We start from the raw sequence: 17,569 nt of genomic DNA, 5'->3' as shown, positions 1-17,569 counted from the left end.
CAAAGTAATGGACGAAGTCACGAAGGACGATCGTGAAGTGCGACACCTACTACTAGTACTAGTACTAGTAGATCTACGTCTAAACCAGGGAATCGTAAAGCCTAAAGGGATTTTACGACTCCCCGGCCTGGCCTGGTCAACACGGTTGCTGAAGACTGAAGTACTACCCGACGACAGACAGATAAAATAATTATGACTCATTCATATTGACTTTGTCTTTGTTTTCCATGGACCATGGTTTAGTGATCCTGTTACTGTAGATCTCTACATACACATAAGTGGGTATACCCAGATCTCTACATACATGTAGTGTAGATCACTCATGTCATGATCAGGGAGTCGTGTAGATCCCACTACTATAGTACTAATACTGTCTGTAGTCGTGTAGATCTACACATGAAATAGTGGATCTACGGATCTCACGGCTTTACGTGAATTTGCCCTCACTGAACTAAGTCGAAGTATACTATCACCATGATCACTGCCTTGCCGTCAGGCCGTCACCAACAGCGATGGTTCGACTCCCCTTCGCCTTTGCCATGCAAGTCGCGTTGTAGTCTGACAGCGGAAATGAGACAGCTGAGCTCAAAGGCCGCGGTCACACCGAGCCCGATTCAGCCTTTCAGCCAAAAAAAGCGCTTTTTTTGGCTGAGGTTTCCACGGAAACGGCTGAAAATCGGGGCACCAGCCACTTTCAGCTTTCAGCCCTTTTGCAAAGTTTTGGAAGCGCTGAAAAGCTGAAAGTGGCTGAATAATTTTGGCTGAAGTGCAAGAGTGCAAGAGGAGTTGAAGAACTTGAGTTGACGTTTGTTGTAGTCAGGTAGTTTCTTCTTCTCTTGTATTGTAGTTGTGTGAAGTGTTTTTTTAAAGGTTTTTGTTGTCAGCCATGGATAGTTGGAGCATGGTAATGGAGCGCCATTGCTCGAGCTGCGGTACGAAGCAAAAACGCGATATCAGACGACAATGAAAAAGGACACGAGCAAACGAGCCTGGATCTTCGCAAAAGTTTGCTGCGAATGAAGCCGGTGCCGGGGGCTCGTTCTCCCAGTCACACTAGACATCCCACTCATATATGTGCCCATGGTGGCCCAGTGCTGGATAACGTCATCGTTCCAGGCACCGGGACTGCGAAGGGCGCACCAAAAACGCCGTTTTCTCCTGCCAAACATTGTCAAGGGCAAGATTGCCAGCAGATCCTCCTCAGTATCGTCTTCATCAACAAAGTCGTAAACGTCTCGCTTCCTCCGGCGACAAAGCCTGGTATTTGTCACCATCGGCAAAGTGAGGTGATTCTCAGGGGAAATTATTCGGATCATCACCATTAAATTGTGTACTCATAACAACAGCAAAAATGAAGAAAGTCAAGTTCCATAACGTTTTCTTGTGACTGTCATCAGTGGAACGCCGTCACATAAAAATGTAATAACTAAAACACACACTTATAGTACATGTAGCTAATATGGTTTCAGGTAGAAATACAGCAGCCAGCAAGTACAAAAAGCGAAGTTTGCACCTTTGCAAATGTGTGAATATAGTGTATGTGAGAAAGGTAGTGGCAGATGAATGTGATACTGTGTGAATGAATGTAATGGTGCGTGTGAGTGATTAAACGTTTTCTTTGCAAAGTTGCAAACTTCGCTTTTTGTACTTGCTGGCTGCTGTATTTCTACCTGAAACCATGTTAGCTACATGTATATAAGTGTGTGTTTTAGTTATTACATTTTTATGTGACGGCGTTCCACTGATGACAGTCACAAGAAAACGTTATGGAACTTGACTTTCTTCATTTTTTCCTGTTGTTATGAGTGCACAACATATCTAAGTTATTGCCATTTTACGACTATTGTCTCCTCGTCGATTGTTTAAATCATCACCATTGTACATAATAAAATACAGATAGCGATGCGGCTCTTCGTTTTCGAATCCATTCTCAATCCACTGTGATAAATCGCTCTTCTCTCTCTCTACTCCTCTCTCTTTCTAGCTCTTTTCCAGATCCCTACTTCTCCTTCCATCCACGACGGGGCCCAAGTGGGCACAGGGGTCACAGGGGTCATCCTCCAAAATAAAGAGTGGTGAGACCGCGGCCTAAACACGAGCTACAGCCATGGCCAAAGGCGTGAACAGGCTAGCCACCCAGTGCAGTGCAGCAAGGTCACGGTCTGTCATGGTGAAAAGCGGTTGGAGGCCCTCTCAACCACGTGCTAGCACTTAAAATAATTAGCCGACTTTTCCAGTCGATACTTGTACTTGGCTGACCATTCGTACAAGAAACTCGGCCCAGATTTGTCGAAAACTTGCACTCCAACACAGTCCACAGTTGGTGGACAAGCCGTTGATTATTCACTCTCATTGTAATATCAAAAAGTATTCTTTCTAGACCAAAGAGTGGTATATTTGATAACATTTAATAACGATAGAATTTTTTTTTTTTACGATGCTTCTCCAGACGTTTCGTTGTTCTGAACAACATCGTCAGTGGATAAAGAATCTTTCTTTATCCACTGACGATGTTGTTCAGAACAACGAAACGTCTGGAGAAGCATCGTAAAAAAAAAAAATTCTATCGTTATTAAATGTTATCAAATATACCACTCTTTGGTCTAGAAAGAATACTTTTTGATACAGTCCACAGTATTGCATGCAGGCAATTATTATCGCCCCGATCTTGAGCCGTTCAGGATTTCCCACGCGGCCGAAAAATCTGTCTGGCGTGGACCAGACATCAGACCAGGCATCTGAACCGGGAAACTTGTAGCGTCTCTGACGTTCTCGCATCATGACATCATCATTTGTTTGCATGTACACGTCATATTTTCCTCATCATCACAAACACTGATTCACCATACTCTGGCACACATTGTAATACCTACTACACGTACTTCGCTACCATAATAATTACGTAATGTTTGGCTAGCATAGTTCCAATACACATTACTTCATCTTTTGATGTTACGCACTCCTCGCCTACAACGCTATTGTAGAAAAGTAGTCTTTACTCATCTCTTGTAAGTTCTGTTTGCATCCAAACACTTCTTCCAAACAGCACACGTCAGATATCTAACAAAACAACAAACTTCATTGCACAGTCTTCTATCACAATCTCTTTCCTATATAAACCTCCTTTCTCTTCACTTTCTTCATGACATTTAGTGTTCGCCAGTCTTGTAAAGATCTTGGAAACTAACACTCGTTGCACTGTATCTAGACTACTAAATTGGTGACCCCCGACGTGAGTAAAGTGCAATATGTCCAGCGACGATGGTTCTTCCGCTTCCGCCTCTGGAGCTTCAGCTGCCGCTAGCTCCTCCGCCCCGGCCCAAAACCAACCACTCGCCCGCAACGACCAACACGACGCACCGGACCGTCCGGTGTCTGCCATCACCTTCCGACTGCCGCAGTACTGGCCCGGCGATCCGCAGCTTTGGTTTGCACAGGCAGAAGCGCATTTTGCCAACCATCGCATCACCAACCCGCGGGCCAAGTATAATGTCGTCGTGAGTTCGCTGGCTCCTGAATACGCCGCTGAGATTCGGGACTTGCTCCTAGCGCCGCCAGCCGAGGAGCCGTACCAAGTCCTGAAAGAGGCGCTCACCGCACGCACACAAAAGTCCGATCAGGCACGGTTGCGTGAGCTACTCTCAACAGCCGACATCGGGGACAGCCGACCAAGTCGCGTCCTCCGACGCATGCAACAGCTTTTAGGCAGTAAGTCGCTAGACCCAACTATCCTGCGCGAGCTATTTGTACAGCGTTTGCCCGTGACGGTCCGCCTGATTCTGGCTGCAACACCTGCAAGCCTCAGCCTGGACGAACTTGCAGCGCTTGCTGACAAGGTGGTTGAAAGCACGTGCTCAACCCCACTCACCGGTACAAGTGTTCACGCTCTGAGTGAAGCCCCTAGCCCTGCTCGGTCTAGTACGTATACGGCCTTATCATGTAGATCTACAGCGTCCACAGATGCGGAACAGGCCTGCACCGCTGACAGGGCTGAGATGGCCCAGCTCCGAGCTGAACTCGCCAAGCTGACGTCCGCTGTGAATGTGATGACCCGTGCCACCGGTGCCCCTTCCCAGCGTGGCCGCCAACGAGAGCGTAGTCCCGGGCCACCGTCACGCCACCCAAGTGCCTCCAGGTCTCCCGGCCGTGACAATCACGACGACCTTTGCTGGTATCACCGTGCGTTCGGTGCGAAGGCGAACAAATGCCGAGACCCCTGCCGATTCCTGTCGGGAAACGGGAAGGCCAGCCACTAGTCGCGACCGCTAGTGTGGTTGGCCCCTCGAATACCGCTACCGGTCGCCTACTATTCGTCAAGGATCGCTCCCAGTCCGTCGAGTTCCTTGTCGACACCGGCGCCGCCGTCAGTGTTCTTCCTCCGTCATTCGTAACTCTGTCTCGTCGTGTTCATCGCAATAGCCCTCGCCTCCGTGCAGCGAATCAGAGCAGCATCGCCACGTACGGTCAGCAGCTGCTAGATTTAGACTTAGGTCTCCGACGCACTTTCAAATGGGTCTTCGTCGTTGCTGACGTCAGCTATCCGATCCTGGGTGCGGATTTCCTTGGCCACTTCCAACTCACTGTCGACCTGGCCGCCAGATGTCTCCGGGACTCCACTACTCAACTTGCCGTTGTCGGATCCGCCTCGGATGTCAGCACCTCCGCTACCAACCTGCTGGACACTGATAGCCCTAGTGAGTATTCTGCCCTGCTGAGTGAGTTTCCTGACCTTGTCCGACCGACCACTGGTGACTCGCCTGTCAAGCACAATGTGACACACCGCATAGTCACAGATGGCCACCCCGTCCACGCTAAGCCTCGCCGTCTGGCACCCGACCGCCTTGCTGTCGCTAAGTGTGAGTTCCAACACATGTTAGATTTAGGCATTATTCGTCCCTCCTCTAGTGCATGGTCATCCCCTCTGCATATGGTGCCAAAGAAATCCGGTGACTGGCGACCCTGTGGTGATTACCGAGCCTTGAATGACTGCACGATCCCCGACCGCTATCCCATCCCGCATATTCAAGACTTTACGTCCCACCTGCATGACAAGATCATATTCTCTAAGATTGACCTCGTCCGTGCATACCACCACATTCCTGTGCACCCTGACGACATCCCGAAAACTGCCATCACCACCCCCTTTGGACTGTTTGAGTTTGTCCGCATGCCCTTTGGCCTTCGCAACGCAGCCCAGACATTCCAACGCTTCATTGACCAGGTAGTTTCAGACCTTCCCTTCTGCTTTGCATATCTGGATGACTTGCTCATTGCTAGCGCCTCGCCCGCTGAACATATGGCCCACCTTCGCTGCATATTCTCCCGCCTTGCTTCACATGGCATCTTGATCAACGTCCGGAAGTCGCAGTTCGGCCAGGATGAGCTTGACTTCCTGGGACATCACGTGACTGCCTCAGGTATCCGCCCTCTCGACGCTCGCATGACCGCCATTCGTGAATTCCCACAGCCAGCTAGTGTTCGTAAGCTCCGTGAGTTCATCGGCTTCGTCACGTTCTATCACCGATTTCAGCCACATCTTGCTGCTAAGCTCGCACCTCTGCACGCTATGCTTGAGAAACGCCACCGCACCAAAGGCGCGCTCGTCTGGTCCGACTCGGCCATCGCTGCTTTCAATGATGTCAAAGCTGCGTTCACTGAGGCCATCACACTTCACCATCCTCGCCCGGATGCCGCCTACAGCTTGATGGTCGACGCTTCAGACATTGCTGTTGGTGCCGTCCTCCAACAAGAGCTAGATGGTGAGTGTTATCCTGTTGCCTTCTTTTCACGCAAGTTAAAGCCTGCTGAGACACGCTACAGCACCTTCTGTCGAGAGCTCCTCGCTATTTACCTAGCCATTAAGCATTTCCGACACTTCCTGGAAGGGCGTGTCTTCCATGTGTGCACCGATCACAAGCCTCTGACACATGCCATCCACAGCCGTTCACAGACCCACAGCCCGCGTCAACAGCGCCATTTGTCGTACATTGCTGAGTTCACGACAGATATTCGTCATGTCAAGGGTTCTCAGAATACTGCCGCTGATGCACTGTCACGATGCCACCTACCCGATGAGCCCGTCTCTGCCATCACTGCCATTGACACAGCTTCCTTTGCCGCCGCTCAACAAGATGATCCAGACTTGCCCAGTCCTGGTAAGGATCCATCCACTTCGCTATGCTGGCAATCTATAGCTCTGCCCATGACTGATCACTCGCTCATCTGTGACACCTCTACTGCGTCTGCCCGCCCGTATGTACCTGCCAAGCTGCGCCGTGCTGTTTTCAATTCGCTTCACGGCCTCTCCCACCCTGGTACCCGCGCTACCAGGCACCTGATTACAGCTCGCTACGTCTGGCCCGCGATGAACAAGGATATTAGTGAGTGGTGTCGTTCCTGCCACGCTTGTCAGCAGTCTAAAGTTCAGCGCCACACCACATCTCCCGTGAGTGCATTCAAGCAACCTGATGCCCGTTTCTCCCATGTCCATGTCGACATCGTAGGCCCGCTTCCATCTTCTAGTGAGTCTCGCTACCTCTTGACAATGGTAGATCGCTTTACTCGCTGGCCCGAAGCAGTACCTATTCCCGACATTACAGCCGAAACCGTCGCTCGCCAGTTTGTTGCCACCTGGGTCGCCCGATTTGGTGTTCCCACTGTGCTCACAACCGACCGAGGTGCCCAATTTGAGTCATCCCTGTGGTCATCGCTCATGTCACTACTTGGCACATCTCGCATTCGCACAACGGCTTACCACCCGGCTGCCAACGGCATGGTAGAGCGCTTTCACAGACAACTGAAAGCTGCACTCCGAGCTTCCGACAATCCACAGCGCTGGACGGAACATCTGCCACTAGTCCTGCTCGGCATTCGCTCCTCCCTGAAGGCTGACCTCAACTGCTCAGTTGCAGAAATGGTCTACGGTTGCCACCTCCGCCTGCCAAGTGATTTCCTCACTGACGAGCCTGAGCCATTTCCGGATCCGACGTCCTATGTCAGCCGCCTCAAACAAGCCATGTCCGAGCTCCGCCCTACACAACCCCGCAAGCCACCCACCCAGCATCCGTTCATTCCAGCTGACCTCTCGACATGCTCTCATGTCTTCATTCGCACAGATGCAACACGAACGCCCCTCCAACGTCCTTACACTGGTCCACACCGAGTCCTGGAACGTCATGATAAGTACTTCCGCCTCGACCTCAACGGCCGCTCCGACACAGTATCCATCGATCGACTCAAACCAGCATTCCATGACAACCAGTCTGTCGACCATTGCCATCCGACCAAGCCGACGCCATCGCTCGCATTCGACGTGCCTCCGCCACGCCAAACACGAGCTGGTCGTCAAGTCAGATTTCCCGCCTATTTCTGACACTCTCTCGCTTATCCCATTTGCTTGCTCTCCCTTTATCGCGCTAGTTATCGCTCATTACTCATTCACTAGGAGGGGAGCTCTGTAGCGTCTCTGACGTTCTCGCATCATGACATCATCATTTGTTTGCATGTACACGTCATATTTTCCTCATCATCACAAACACTGATTCACCATACTCTGGCACACATTGTAATACCTACTACACGTACTTCGCTACCATAATAATTACGTAATGTTTGGCTAGCATAGTTCCAATACACATTACGACATCTTTTGATGTTACGCACTCCTCGCCTACAACGCTATTGTAGAAAAGTAGTCTTTACTCATCTCTTGTAAGTTCTGTTTGCATCCAAACACTTCTTCCAAACAGCACACGTCAGATATCTAACAAAACAACAAACTTCATTGCACAGTCTTCTATCACAATCTCTTTCCTATATAAACCTCCTTTCTCTTCACTTTCTTCATGACATTTAGTGTTCGCCAGTCTTGTAAAGATCTTGGAAACTAACACTCGTTGCACTGTATCTAGACTACTAAAAACTGAACGCACCATTGCTAGCAGTAGCACAATATCGGTGCAGACCAGTGAGTCGTATATACCCGGGTTACCCCGGTGTACGACTCCCTGGTGCAGACCAGGGGGTCGTAAAAGCACTTGACGACGGGCAGTGGATCCAGTTCCATCAACTGTTCTTTGTCTACAGACAGTACACACAGTACAGGACTTGTTTTTCGTGTACTCTGACAAGAAAATGTCGCGTTCTTAAAAATCTTGGAGTTCGTTCTTAAATCCAGGCTGGGGCGTTCTTAGATTTCCAGCCTGGACGTTCTTGGGCGTACGAGTCTATTGTAGTGTAGACTAGTGTAGTACTAGTATTACTACTACATTTTATCACTCCCTTAGTATTGACTCACATAGATTTTTGCCATACCTAAGCAGTCAAATATTCCTGCATATTTCACTCCTTAGGGCTGTATTGACTGCTTATATTTGACTGCTTAGGGGTCGCGCAGTTGAACGGACCGGTACGCGGTGCCTACTGCAGCATTGTCACTGCATGAGTAGGTGGTGGTGCAAGGGTTGTGCAATCATAAAACCGGGATTCACGAGGTTATCGTTTTGGAATTTGAAATACGGACTGTTTGTCGTGATAAATCTAATATTGACTTCGTACTTGGTCAGTATAGGAAATAAAAACCTCGTAAAAGACCTCGGCTTCGCCTCGGTCTTTTACTCGGCTTTTATTTCCTATATTGACCTCGTACTCAGTCAATATTAGATACGTATTACATTTGTACTTGTAGTAGTACTGCAGTATACCAGGTATACCGGCGGTACCGGTAGTACAAGCGAAATCGCTCACCGCTGCTTGTGAACAGTTACCATTGGAAACGTGTGTGTTTGTTGTGTGTTGACTTAGTACTAGTACTAGTACTAGTACTAGTACTACTACTAGTACTAGTGTTGTGTGTTGACTACTACTAGTACTACATGTACTAGTAGTAGTACTAGTGTTGTGTGTTCGCTTGCACATGACTTGTACACATGTGTATGTTTCGGTGTGACCATGGGGACCAACTGATCAAGTAAGTACGTAACCCGCAATAGGGCTTGAAAGTGCTACGTCACAGCATAGCAACAATTTCAAAAATTCAAAAAATTAATTGGATCCACTTGGATCCAGTTTTTGTATGGATCCAAGCACATTTCAAGCCGTCTTACTCTCAGCAAGGTGATGTTACCAGTGAAACTGACTGATTTGGCTACTGGGGGCGGGGTTACAAGTGGTGGCGAAGTAAAAGTCACCCCTGCATACGACATGAGTGGGTTGCTATGCACCTACATACTGAGGCAATAGCAAAGTCACACCTTAGTGGATCCAAAATAGAAATCTGATGTCAACTTAGTACTCCCTGGCCGTTTTTGACGTCATCACTTTCAAGCCCTATACCATGTATACTTCAAGGCGTTAGTTAGTTGATGTGAGTGCAGGATGTGACCGCTTGACAGTCAGTGACAGACACATCGCCATGCGCCACTATACAACGACGTACAACTCGGCGCTAGGGTGCACGCGATGCTGTAGACTCCTGTGGTCTGTGTAGACTAGGCAGTACTAGTACTAGTAGTACTAGTAGTAGTAGTAGGCTAGACTAGCCAGCGCCCAGCGGTCATGTATGATGTAGTGTACTCGTGGAGTGGTGCGTTGAGGCCAAACATTTTGAATCTGCTTGGTGACAGAACTACAGCAATCATGCCCGTGCCATGGTCATAATCGAATGTTTGAAAGACGGTGAAGAGAACAAGTATTAGTTGCCTCGGTGTCCTAATCATTGAGACATTTGCTCCGGGAATATTCAAAGTTTCTATAGAACACTCAGTGGTACATGGTGTTCATATCGCTCAGGCCAGGTTCCAGTGTGGCAATCCTTGCGCTCAGGCCAGGTTCGACTGTGGCAATCCTTGCGCTCAGGCCAGGTTCCAGTGTGGCAATCTTTGCGCTCAGGCCAGGTTCCAGTGTGGCAATCCTTGCGCTCAGGCCAGGTTCCAGTGTGGCAATCCTTGCGCTCAGGCCAGGTTCGAGTGTGGCAGTCCTTGGGCTGTTTGTTGTAGTTTTCAAGCTAAACGCCAGTAACGGAAAACCCATGAGTGGATAGTTTGCAGTCGACTAGTCACTACTGAGTACTGGTCTGTACTGGTCTGTACTGGTCTGTACTAGTAGTAGTACATGTACTGCAGGTCGTCTTCGGGTGTGGTCACGTGTGTGGAGTGGATTGGAGGACGGGTACCGGGTAGTGATTGCTTCCCAATCATTATCTACCAGGCAGCACCTGCTGCGGCTGCTGCTAGCGCTGCTGCTGTAATTCCTATTATCTGCTACTCAGAGCTCGGAACGTAGCTGTGTCACTGTGTATCGTGAGTAGTTACACTCCACACCAGACCATTGCACATTCTTGCCGGCGATTTGTTCCAGTCGTCAGCAGTTCACCGTGTAATATGGAAGGAGAACGCTACGCTTTCCTCGTGGAGTGGTATGATTCGCTAGCGGGCATAGTGCGACGCTACAACTTCCTCTTCTATTCTAAAGATAACAGCGTGGAAATGGTGAGTTGCTCACTTGGTGGCACAATCGAGTGTACATGTACATAACCTCGATACTCTGTGACCCTTGGTTATGCAAATGCATGCTGTCTTGTCCCATGTTGTAATATTGGTGGTACAACCCAGTGTACACAACCTCGGTACTCTGTGGCTCTTGGTTATACAAATCCATGCTGTCTTGTCCTATGTTTTAATAGCACGGTAATGTTCTTGAGCATACCATTGAAGAGCATCATGTTTCCTCGAACCCAGACATGCTCAGAATGTACTATATCCATACAAGTGAGCATGGATCTAACACCAACCCGCGCATGACATACACTCCCGAGCACGCGCCCGCCCGCGCGCGCTTGCACACACACACACACACACACACACACACACACACACACACACACACACACACACACACACACACACACACACACACACACACACACACACACACAAAACACATCAACACAAACACATGCACACAACAAAAACCTGGGTGTCGAGCCACTAGTAATAAATATGTCAAGAGAGAATGGACCATAACTAGTAACGTACAGGTCCTTTGCCCGTTACACACAGACCACAGCCTTAGTAATATCCATCACCACTCTCATCCCCCCACCCTTACACACAGAACACAGCCTTAGTAATACCCATCACCACTCTCATCCCCCCACCCTTACACACAGAACACAGCCTTAGTAATACCCATCACCACTCTCATCCCCCCACCCTTACACACAGAACACAGCCTTAGTAATACCCATCACCACTCTCATCCCCCCACCCTTACACACAGAACACAGCCTTAGTAATACCCATCACCACTCTCATCCCCCGTGTTATGTATCCCATGTATAGCATTCATTATTGTTATATTTTCGTCCGGGACAATATTAGTTTGATTCGGTTTGCTGTAAGACGGTTGCCTACAAAGCATGAAACTCCGGATCGCATCATATCCTGGTTTCTGCCTTTGTGTGCGTTTGTGTGTGTCTCTGTGTGTACAGTCAACTTCGCTTATAACGACACTCGGCGGGGCATCAAAAAGGTGTCCTTATTCGCGAAGTGTCGTTATACCCGAAGTCTCATTTGATGTATTACAGTGGGATGGGACTTTGCTCTGGGCATGGAAATTCTGTCGTTATTTGCGAATTGTCGTTATATCCGTAGTCGTTATTGGCGAAGTTGACTGTACTCCAATTTCACTTCAAGGTACCAGTGCATATAGTGTCTGCTTCTATCAAAGTAGCGTGCTGTCTATACTGGTTACCATGGTTACCCCAGCAAGTGTAGGGTGTGCATAGGCAACTAACTGTCTTGGCCGTTTTATGCCGATGTACTCCGTGTGGTGTAGACCAGGTGTGCACTGGTGGTCGATTCACATGGCTTCGCCAGTTGTGTGGATTAGACAGATATCTGGCGCAAGTCTTGATCTGTCTCGTTCAGATCTTGTTCGCTATCGTTGCTATAAGAGAAAATCTGTGGGTGCACATCCAGTGCATTTGCAGATTTGCTTGCTTCTCTTGCGACGGGCATATACATTATGGTATGTGTGTGTGTGTGTGTGTGTGTGTGTGTGTGTGTGTGTGTGTGTGTGTGTGTGTGTGTCAGCCTTGCAAGCTGTTGAATGGTGTAATCCCAGCACAAGTTGCTATGTCTAACATAGCTGTTCGCTATCATCGCTTCCGCGATGGGCATGTCTGAGGTCTGAGGTCTGAGGTTTGTGTGTGTGTGTGTGTGCATTTGAGCCATACTTTGTCTATCTACCTGCCTGCCTGTCTTTTTGCCTGCCTGTCTTTTTGCCTGCCTGCCTGCCTGTCTTTCTGCCTATCTCTCTGTCTGTCTGTTTTACTGCCTATCTCTCTCTCTGTCTGTCTGTCTGTCTGTCTGTTTTTCTGCCAATCTGTCTATCTGCCTGCCTGTCTTTCTACCTATCTCTCTGTCTGTCTGGCTGTTTGTCTGGCTTTCTGCCTGTCTGTCTGCTGTTGTGTGTTTCTGTCTATCGCCTTGTGCAAAAATTGTAGATTGATGTGAAAAACAAGCGCATATTCCTGAAACGTACCAAGGAGGAGTCTATCAGGCTGGATCAGTGCTACATTGGTTCATCAGTTAATCTACATGGTCGACAGGTACGTACTGCACAGTCAGTGGTCATGTATACAGAGTACAGTCAGTGGTCATGTATACAGAGTACAGTCAGTGGTCATGTATACAGAGTACAGTCAGTGGTCATGTATACAGAGTACAGTCAGTGGTCATGAATACAGTATAAGTACAAATTTTTGTTTGGAATAAACTTTCGATATGTTCATCAGGGGCACAAATTAGCTAAAGTTTCTACTAAAAAGATTTCTGTACGTTCGGGGCAACAGACCTCGACCAAAAACGAAATTCGGTACGTAACGAACCTGCTGATGGAGTGATGTAAGGAAAGATTTTCTAAATGAAATTTTGTATTTTATACAGTACGGAGCACAGTGCTGTTGTCATCTCGTTTCTACCACAGGGAATTTCAATTTGTGTTGGTTTTGTGGACATAACTTATTGTCTGTCTATCTGTCTGTGTGTCCTCTTCATTGTCTGTGTGGTTGGGTGAATATGTGTGTGTGTGTGTGTGTGTGTGTGTGTGTGTGTGTGTGTGTGTGTGTGGGTGTGTGTGGGTGTGTGGGTGCATGCGTGTGTGTGTGTATGCGTCTCCTTCGGTGTGTGTGTGTGTTTGTGTATGTGTGTGTGTTTGTGCATGCGTCTCCTTTGGTGTGTGTTTGTGTGTGTTTTCTTCCATGGGATCCTTGCCGATGGCTGTCAACCGCGGTACCTAGCTGAAGTTTGTAGAGTACTCTGACAATTTCACCAAGACTAAACTCTCCATGGCGAAAGAAAAGTAAGACGAATAAACGATGTTGAGGCAAAACCTTCAGAGCAGCAATACAAATGGGATAAATTCTGCCGTGATCACCACTCATCAACGAAGTCATGAAGGTTTTCCAAAGCGGATGTTGACTTTGTTGATTTGTGGTAATGACGGTAGAATGTATCCCATTTATTGGTAATTTAAAAGTAAGACGAAGCATATCTTTCGTCAACCACCACACCACAACTGCGCTCTGCAGCCGACCTCGACACATTGCCCCAGCTCACCATCAGCAAGCGACACATCCATGGCATTGGTACCCGGTTCCTTCGTACTGCTATTTTCAGTACAGAACAGAACAACAAGTCTGTATTACGCTCTGCCTCCGCTGTGTTGAGCACTGTCAGCACACTGGGTACACCCTCCGGCTATTTTCAGTATAAACTCTCGTCAGTGACCGTAGATATTGTAGAATGGCTAAGATAGTGAAAAATACCCTTGTCAGTACCAAAGGGGTAAGCATAATGTGCACGCCTCAGGAAGAATAGGGCCAAGCAAAATGACCAAATGCGAAACACTGAAAACAAAGCGGATAATGTACAGACGTGATAATATGAGTTGATGGTGCTAACAGCCGGGTGTAAATTTTCGATAGACGAGCCCATGGCCCGTGGAGCGATATTCTGTGAACTTGTGGTTTCAACACTGCTACTTTATTGATAAGCTACGGCAGTGTCATGGAAACTGAAGAATGCCGTTCACAGGATGTGATGAGACGATGGTGAGGTGCGGTGTGGTACGGGAGTGGACGCAGTGCATGTCTCGGGGGCCTCCCAAGTTGCTACTTGCTATATGCTGTGCTGTCTATCAAATTCACACCTGACTATTAGCACTATCAACTCATATCATCACGTCTGTAGAGGAGACGGCTCGATACCGGGACGTTTTGACAGCCAAATTTGTATAGACCCAAACCGATCATCAGCGTTGATTTTTCACTCGAAATATGTTTGTGGAAGGAAACTGGCATGTTGAAGTTTGCTCTGGGGCCAGAGTCAATCGAACTGAGCCACTCCTTTGTGTTGACCCATTGCCTCCAAGTTGCCCAATTTTTCGCTTCAAAAAGGTTCAAATCAGAGGTGGCTCCAAACCGGACACGTTTTAGAGTGCACGTCAAATTCACTCTGGGTCTGAAATTAGGTAATTGCTATCGCTCCACGACGGCCAGTACAGAGTAACAATAAGCCTTGTGTGTGCTTCCATTAGTTTTGATTGGTATGCGGTGCTTTATTGGCGAGAGGCGAGCCGCTGTTTACCTGCGACAAGAAGTTGATTTTTCGAAAGTCGTAAAACTCAAGTCGCAGTGCGAAGCAACACGTCAAAAACTCACCTGCTTGATATGGCGCTTCTGGTCATCGCAGAGCCATGAAATTTTGGCTCGGAGTATAACACATCGTAGTCTCACTGTGACATATGTTTTCTAATCAAAATACCAAGAGAGAAAGTGAATATTGAGTCCGTTCCGGTTTGCAACCGGTGTCCTATTTGAAGCCGTCCCCTCTACATTGTCCCCAGTTTAGTTTTTCACACTGATTTGCACTTGGTCATTTCGCTTAGCCTTGGGGCGCGTTTGGTTGGTACGACCTAGAACAGGATTCACCAGAATAGCGCATTTGGTTGGGACTGCACCTGTTCTGGGTCGGCCAGAACATGTTCTGCTTGCTCCGGCCTCGAGGCCGGAGCAGACCGAGCAGTTTCACTTTTTCACAGTGAAACCTGGCGGGAACATCGCTTTTGATCCCGAATGATCACGTGCATGCGCGCTTGAGTTGGACTCGTCGTACAGTACAAAGTGACCATGGTGATCCATACACATTTTGAAGAATGCACCAAGTTTGGCATATTTTTCACAAAAATGTGCTCTGTTTGTGGAGTACCATTTGGTTGGCATGAAACTGCTCTATGTGCGCCAGCTGTTCCATCCTGTTCAAGATCGTACCAACCAAACGCACCCCTATTCTTTGTGCCTCGGTCGTGCGCATTATGCTTACCGCTTCGGTACAAAAAAAGGTGATTTTCACTATCTTAGCCATTCTACAATATCTACGGTCACTAATGATACTTATTTTTATACTCGAAACAGCATTGTGTGTATGAAGGAACAGAGTACCAAAGGTTTTGTCCCTTTGTTGGTGGTGTGCTGTGGCAATGTCGTGTCGAGGTCGGCTAGAGAGCGTAGTTCTGGTGTGGTGGTGTGCTGTGGCAATGTGTCGAGGTCGGCTAGAGAGCATAGTTCTGGTGTGATGGTGTGCTGTGGCAACGTGTGTCGAGGTCGGCTGGAGAGCGCAGTTCTGGTGTGTTGGTGTGCTGTGGCAACGTGTCGAGGTCGGCTAGAGAGCGTATTCCTGATGCGGTGGTGTGCTGACCAATATGCACAGGGCCAAATGCTGCTGCTTACCCTTGATAATACAAAGCATCAACAAATTATCACACCTGCCATCCCCGTCTCTTTGGTTGTAAATCATTATATCCACACTAGCTTGTCCAGCTTGCCGTGGACCTCTCTTCTATCACCAGTGTGCACTAGCAAACATCTGCCTTTGTACTGAAGTATATCAGCCATAGCCAGCATATGCTACACTGTGTATGTCTCATCGACACCAATTTCTTCACGGAATTTTCTCCTCTGGGATGTGTGGCAACTAATACCTACGTCCTTCTCCCTTTCATTCTCCTCCTTCTCCTCCTGGTTCTTTCTGATTTATATATTTGAAATCCTCGGTCGCGGAAGTGAGCAGTCAGCCATACTTCAACCAGTATGACAGTACTCTAGTTGTGAGCATGTCTTCTCCAAAATATCTGTTTTCTCACCCGGTCGGTCCCATCCCATCAGAGGAGAATTGAATGAAATCTGGAATGATACTGAATAAACTGATTGTGTTTTGTTGTATTCCCTGCTTGAATTCTCTTGCAGGACTCTGGCGATATTCAAGCCGGACATCATGGAAAAAATGCGTAAGCAACGTGTTGTCTAACCTACCCGAACACCCACTCAGTTACCACCATCACCTCCCATAATGGTTGTATTCTGTAGGTGGGATGGTTGAGTGAGTTCGGTCCGTCGGTCAAACAGCACATGCACCGTTCAAACAGTGCACCGGGGTTTCCCCAGGGACCGTACAACCAGTGCATGGGGGTTTCCCCAGCTACCATACAAACAGTGCACGGGGTATCCCCAGGGAAAGAGCATGTGTGCTCACCACTTCCCTTTGAGTACTGTAGCTGTAGGGTGCTTCACCCCTACAGTACTTTCGGACACCGAAGAATGGAGCGCTGAAAAATGGAGCGCCGAAGAATGGAACGCTGAAGAATGGAGCGCCGAAGAACGAAGCACCGAAGAATGGAGCACTGAAGAATTGAACGCTGAAGAATGGAGCGCCGAAGAATGGAGCGCCGAAGAATGGAGCGCCGAAGAACGACCAGACTAGATATAATTTTACCAAGCACAGCATGCCAGTGTATAACTGTGATTCAACTGAACATGAAATTATAAACGGTCTAGACTAGGAGACTACCCTAGGAGGCTACTCCCCCCCCCCCCCCCCCGAGTCTCACGTGAACCGTGAATTTCCGTTGTTATTTTTTTTATGTGGGGATCATCCTGATCCGACCGCTCGCTCGCAGCTTTCTGAGTGACGTTAGTGATGTGTGTGTGTGGAGGGGGGGGGGGGGAGTGTGTGTGTGTGTGTGTGTGTGTGTGTGTGTGTATAACCTGTGTTGTACAAGCTTTCTCCGTGTGGCCTTTCTGAACATGAGATATACATGTAAGGTGTACAAGCTTTCTGGGTGGCAGCAGCCTGTGTGGCAGCCTGTGTGGCAGCCTGTGTGGCAACCTGTGTGGCAGCCTGTGTGATGTTTGACCTGAACGCTCTGTGATCTAAGCCATCCAAGCTTTCTGACCGGTCTAAGCTTTCTCAGAAGCCTGTTCACTGTGTGATTGAAGTGATTCAAGTGATCTGAGCCAACCGAGGCTTCCAGTTGACCCTATCTTGTTCCGTTGAGACTTGTGTAGAAATGATTTCATGGGCAAAGTGCTGAATTTTTTAATGTTTTAATTTCTATCTCAGCAGAGCGAATCTGTGCAGGAAAATAGATATAAATATTTCCAGAAAAAAGCCTTCCTTGTCTTCGCGTTTCCTACGTAATTGTTTTCAGCTGAAAACATGCTGCCCTAGTG

At 48.2% G+C, this 17,569-nt stretch overlaps 1 protein-coding gene across 1 annotated transcript in view; it reads left to right on the top strand.

The window, feature by feature from the left end:
- Nucleotides 1-9,582: 9,582 nt before the first annotated feature.
- Nucleotides 9,583-17,569, top strand: part of LOC135811241 (nucleoside diphosphate kinase homolog 7-like) — a 20,983-nt gene continuing 12,996 nt past the window's right edge. Inside the window, exons 1-4 of the mRNA XM_065324441.1 lie at nucleotides 9,583-10,487; nucleotides 12,506-12,610; nucleotides 13,301-13,362; nucleotides 16,307-16,347. Coding sequence (XP_065180513.1) covers nucleotides 10,380-10,487; nucleotides 12,506-12,610; nucleotides 13,301-13,362; nucleotides 16,307-16,347 — 316 coding nt within the window. The 5' untranslated portion in view covers nucleotides 9,583-10,379. The remainder of the gene's footprint in view (nucleotides 10,488-12,505; nucleotides 12,611-13,300; nucleotides 13,363-16,306; nucleotides 16,348-17,569) is intronic.

Source organism: Sycon ciliatum, chromosome 3 (genome assembly GCF_964019385.1).
Source record: "Sycon ciliatum chromosome 3, ocSycCili1.1, whole genome shotgun sequence".
NCBI lineage: Eukaryota > Metazoa > Porifera > Calcarea > Leucosolenida > Sycettidae > Sycon > Sycon ciliatum.
The sequence above is the reverse complement of the archived record's forward strand: the minus strand, read 5'-3'. Positions and strand labels throughout refer to the sequence as shown.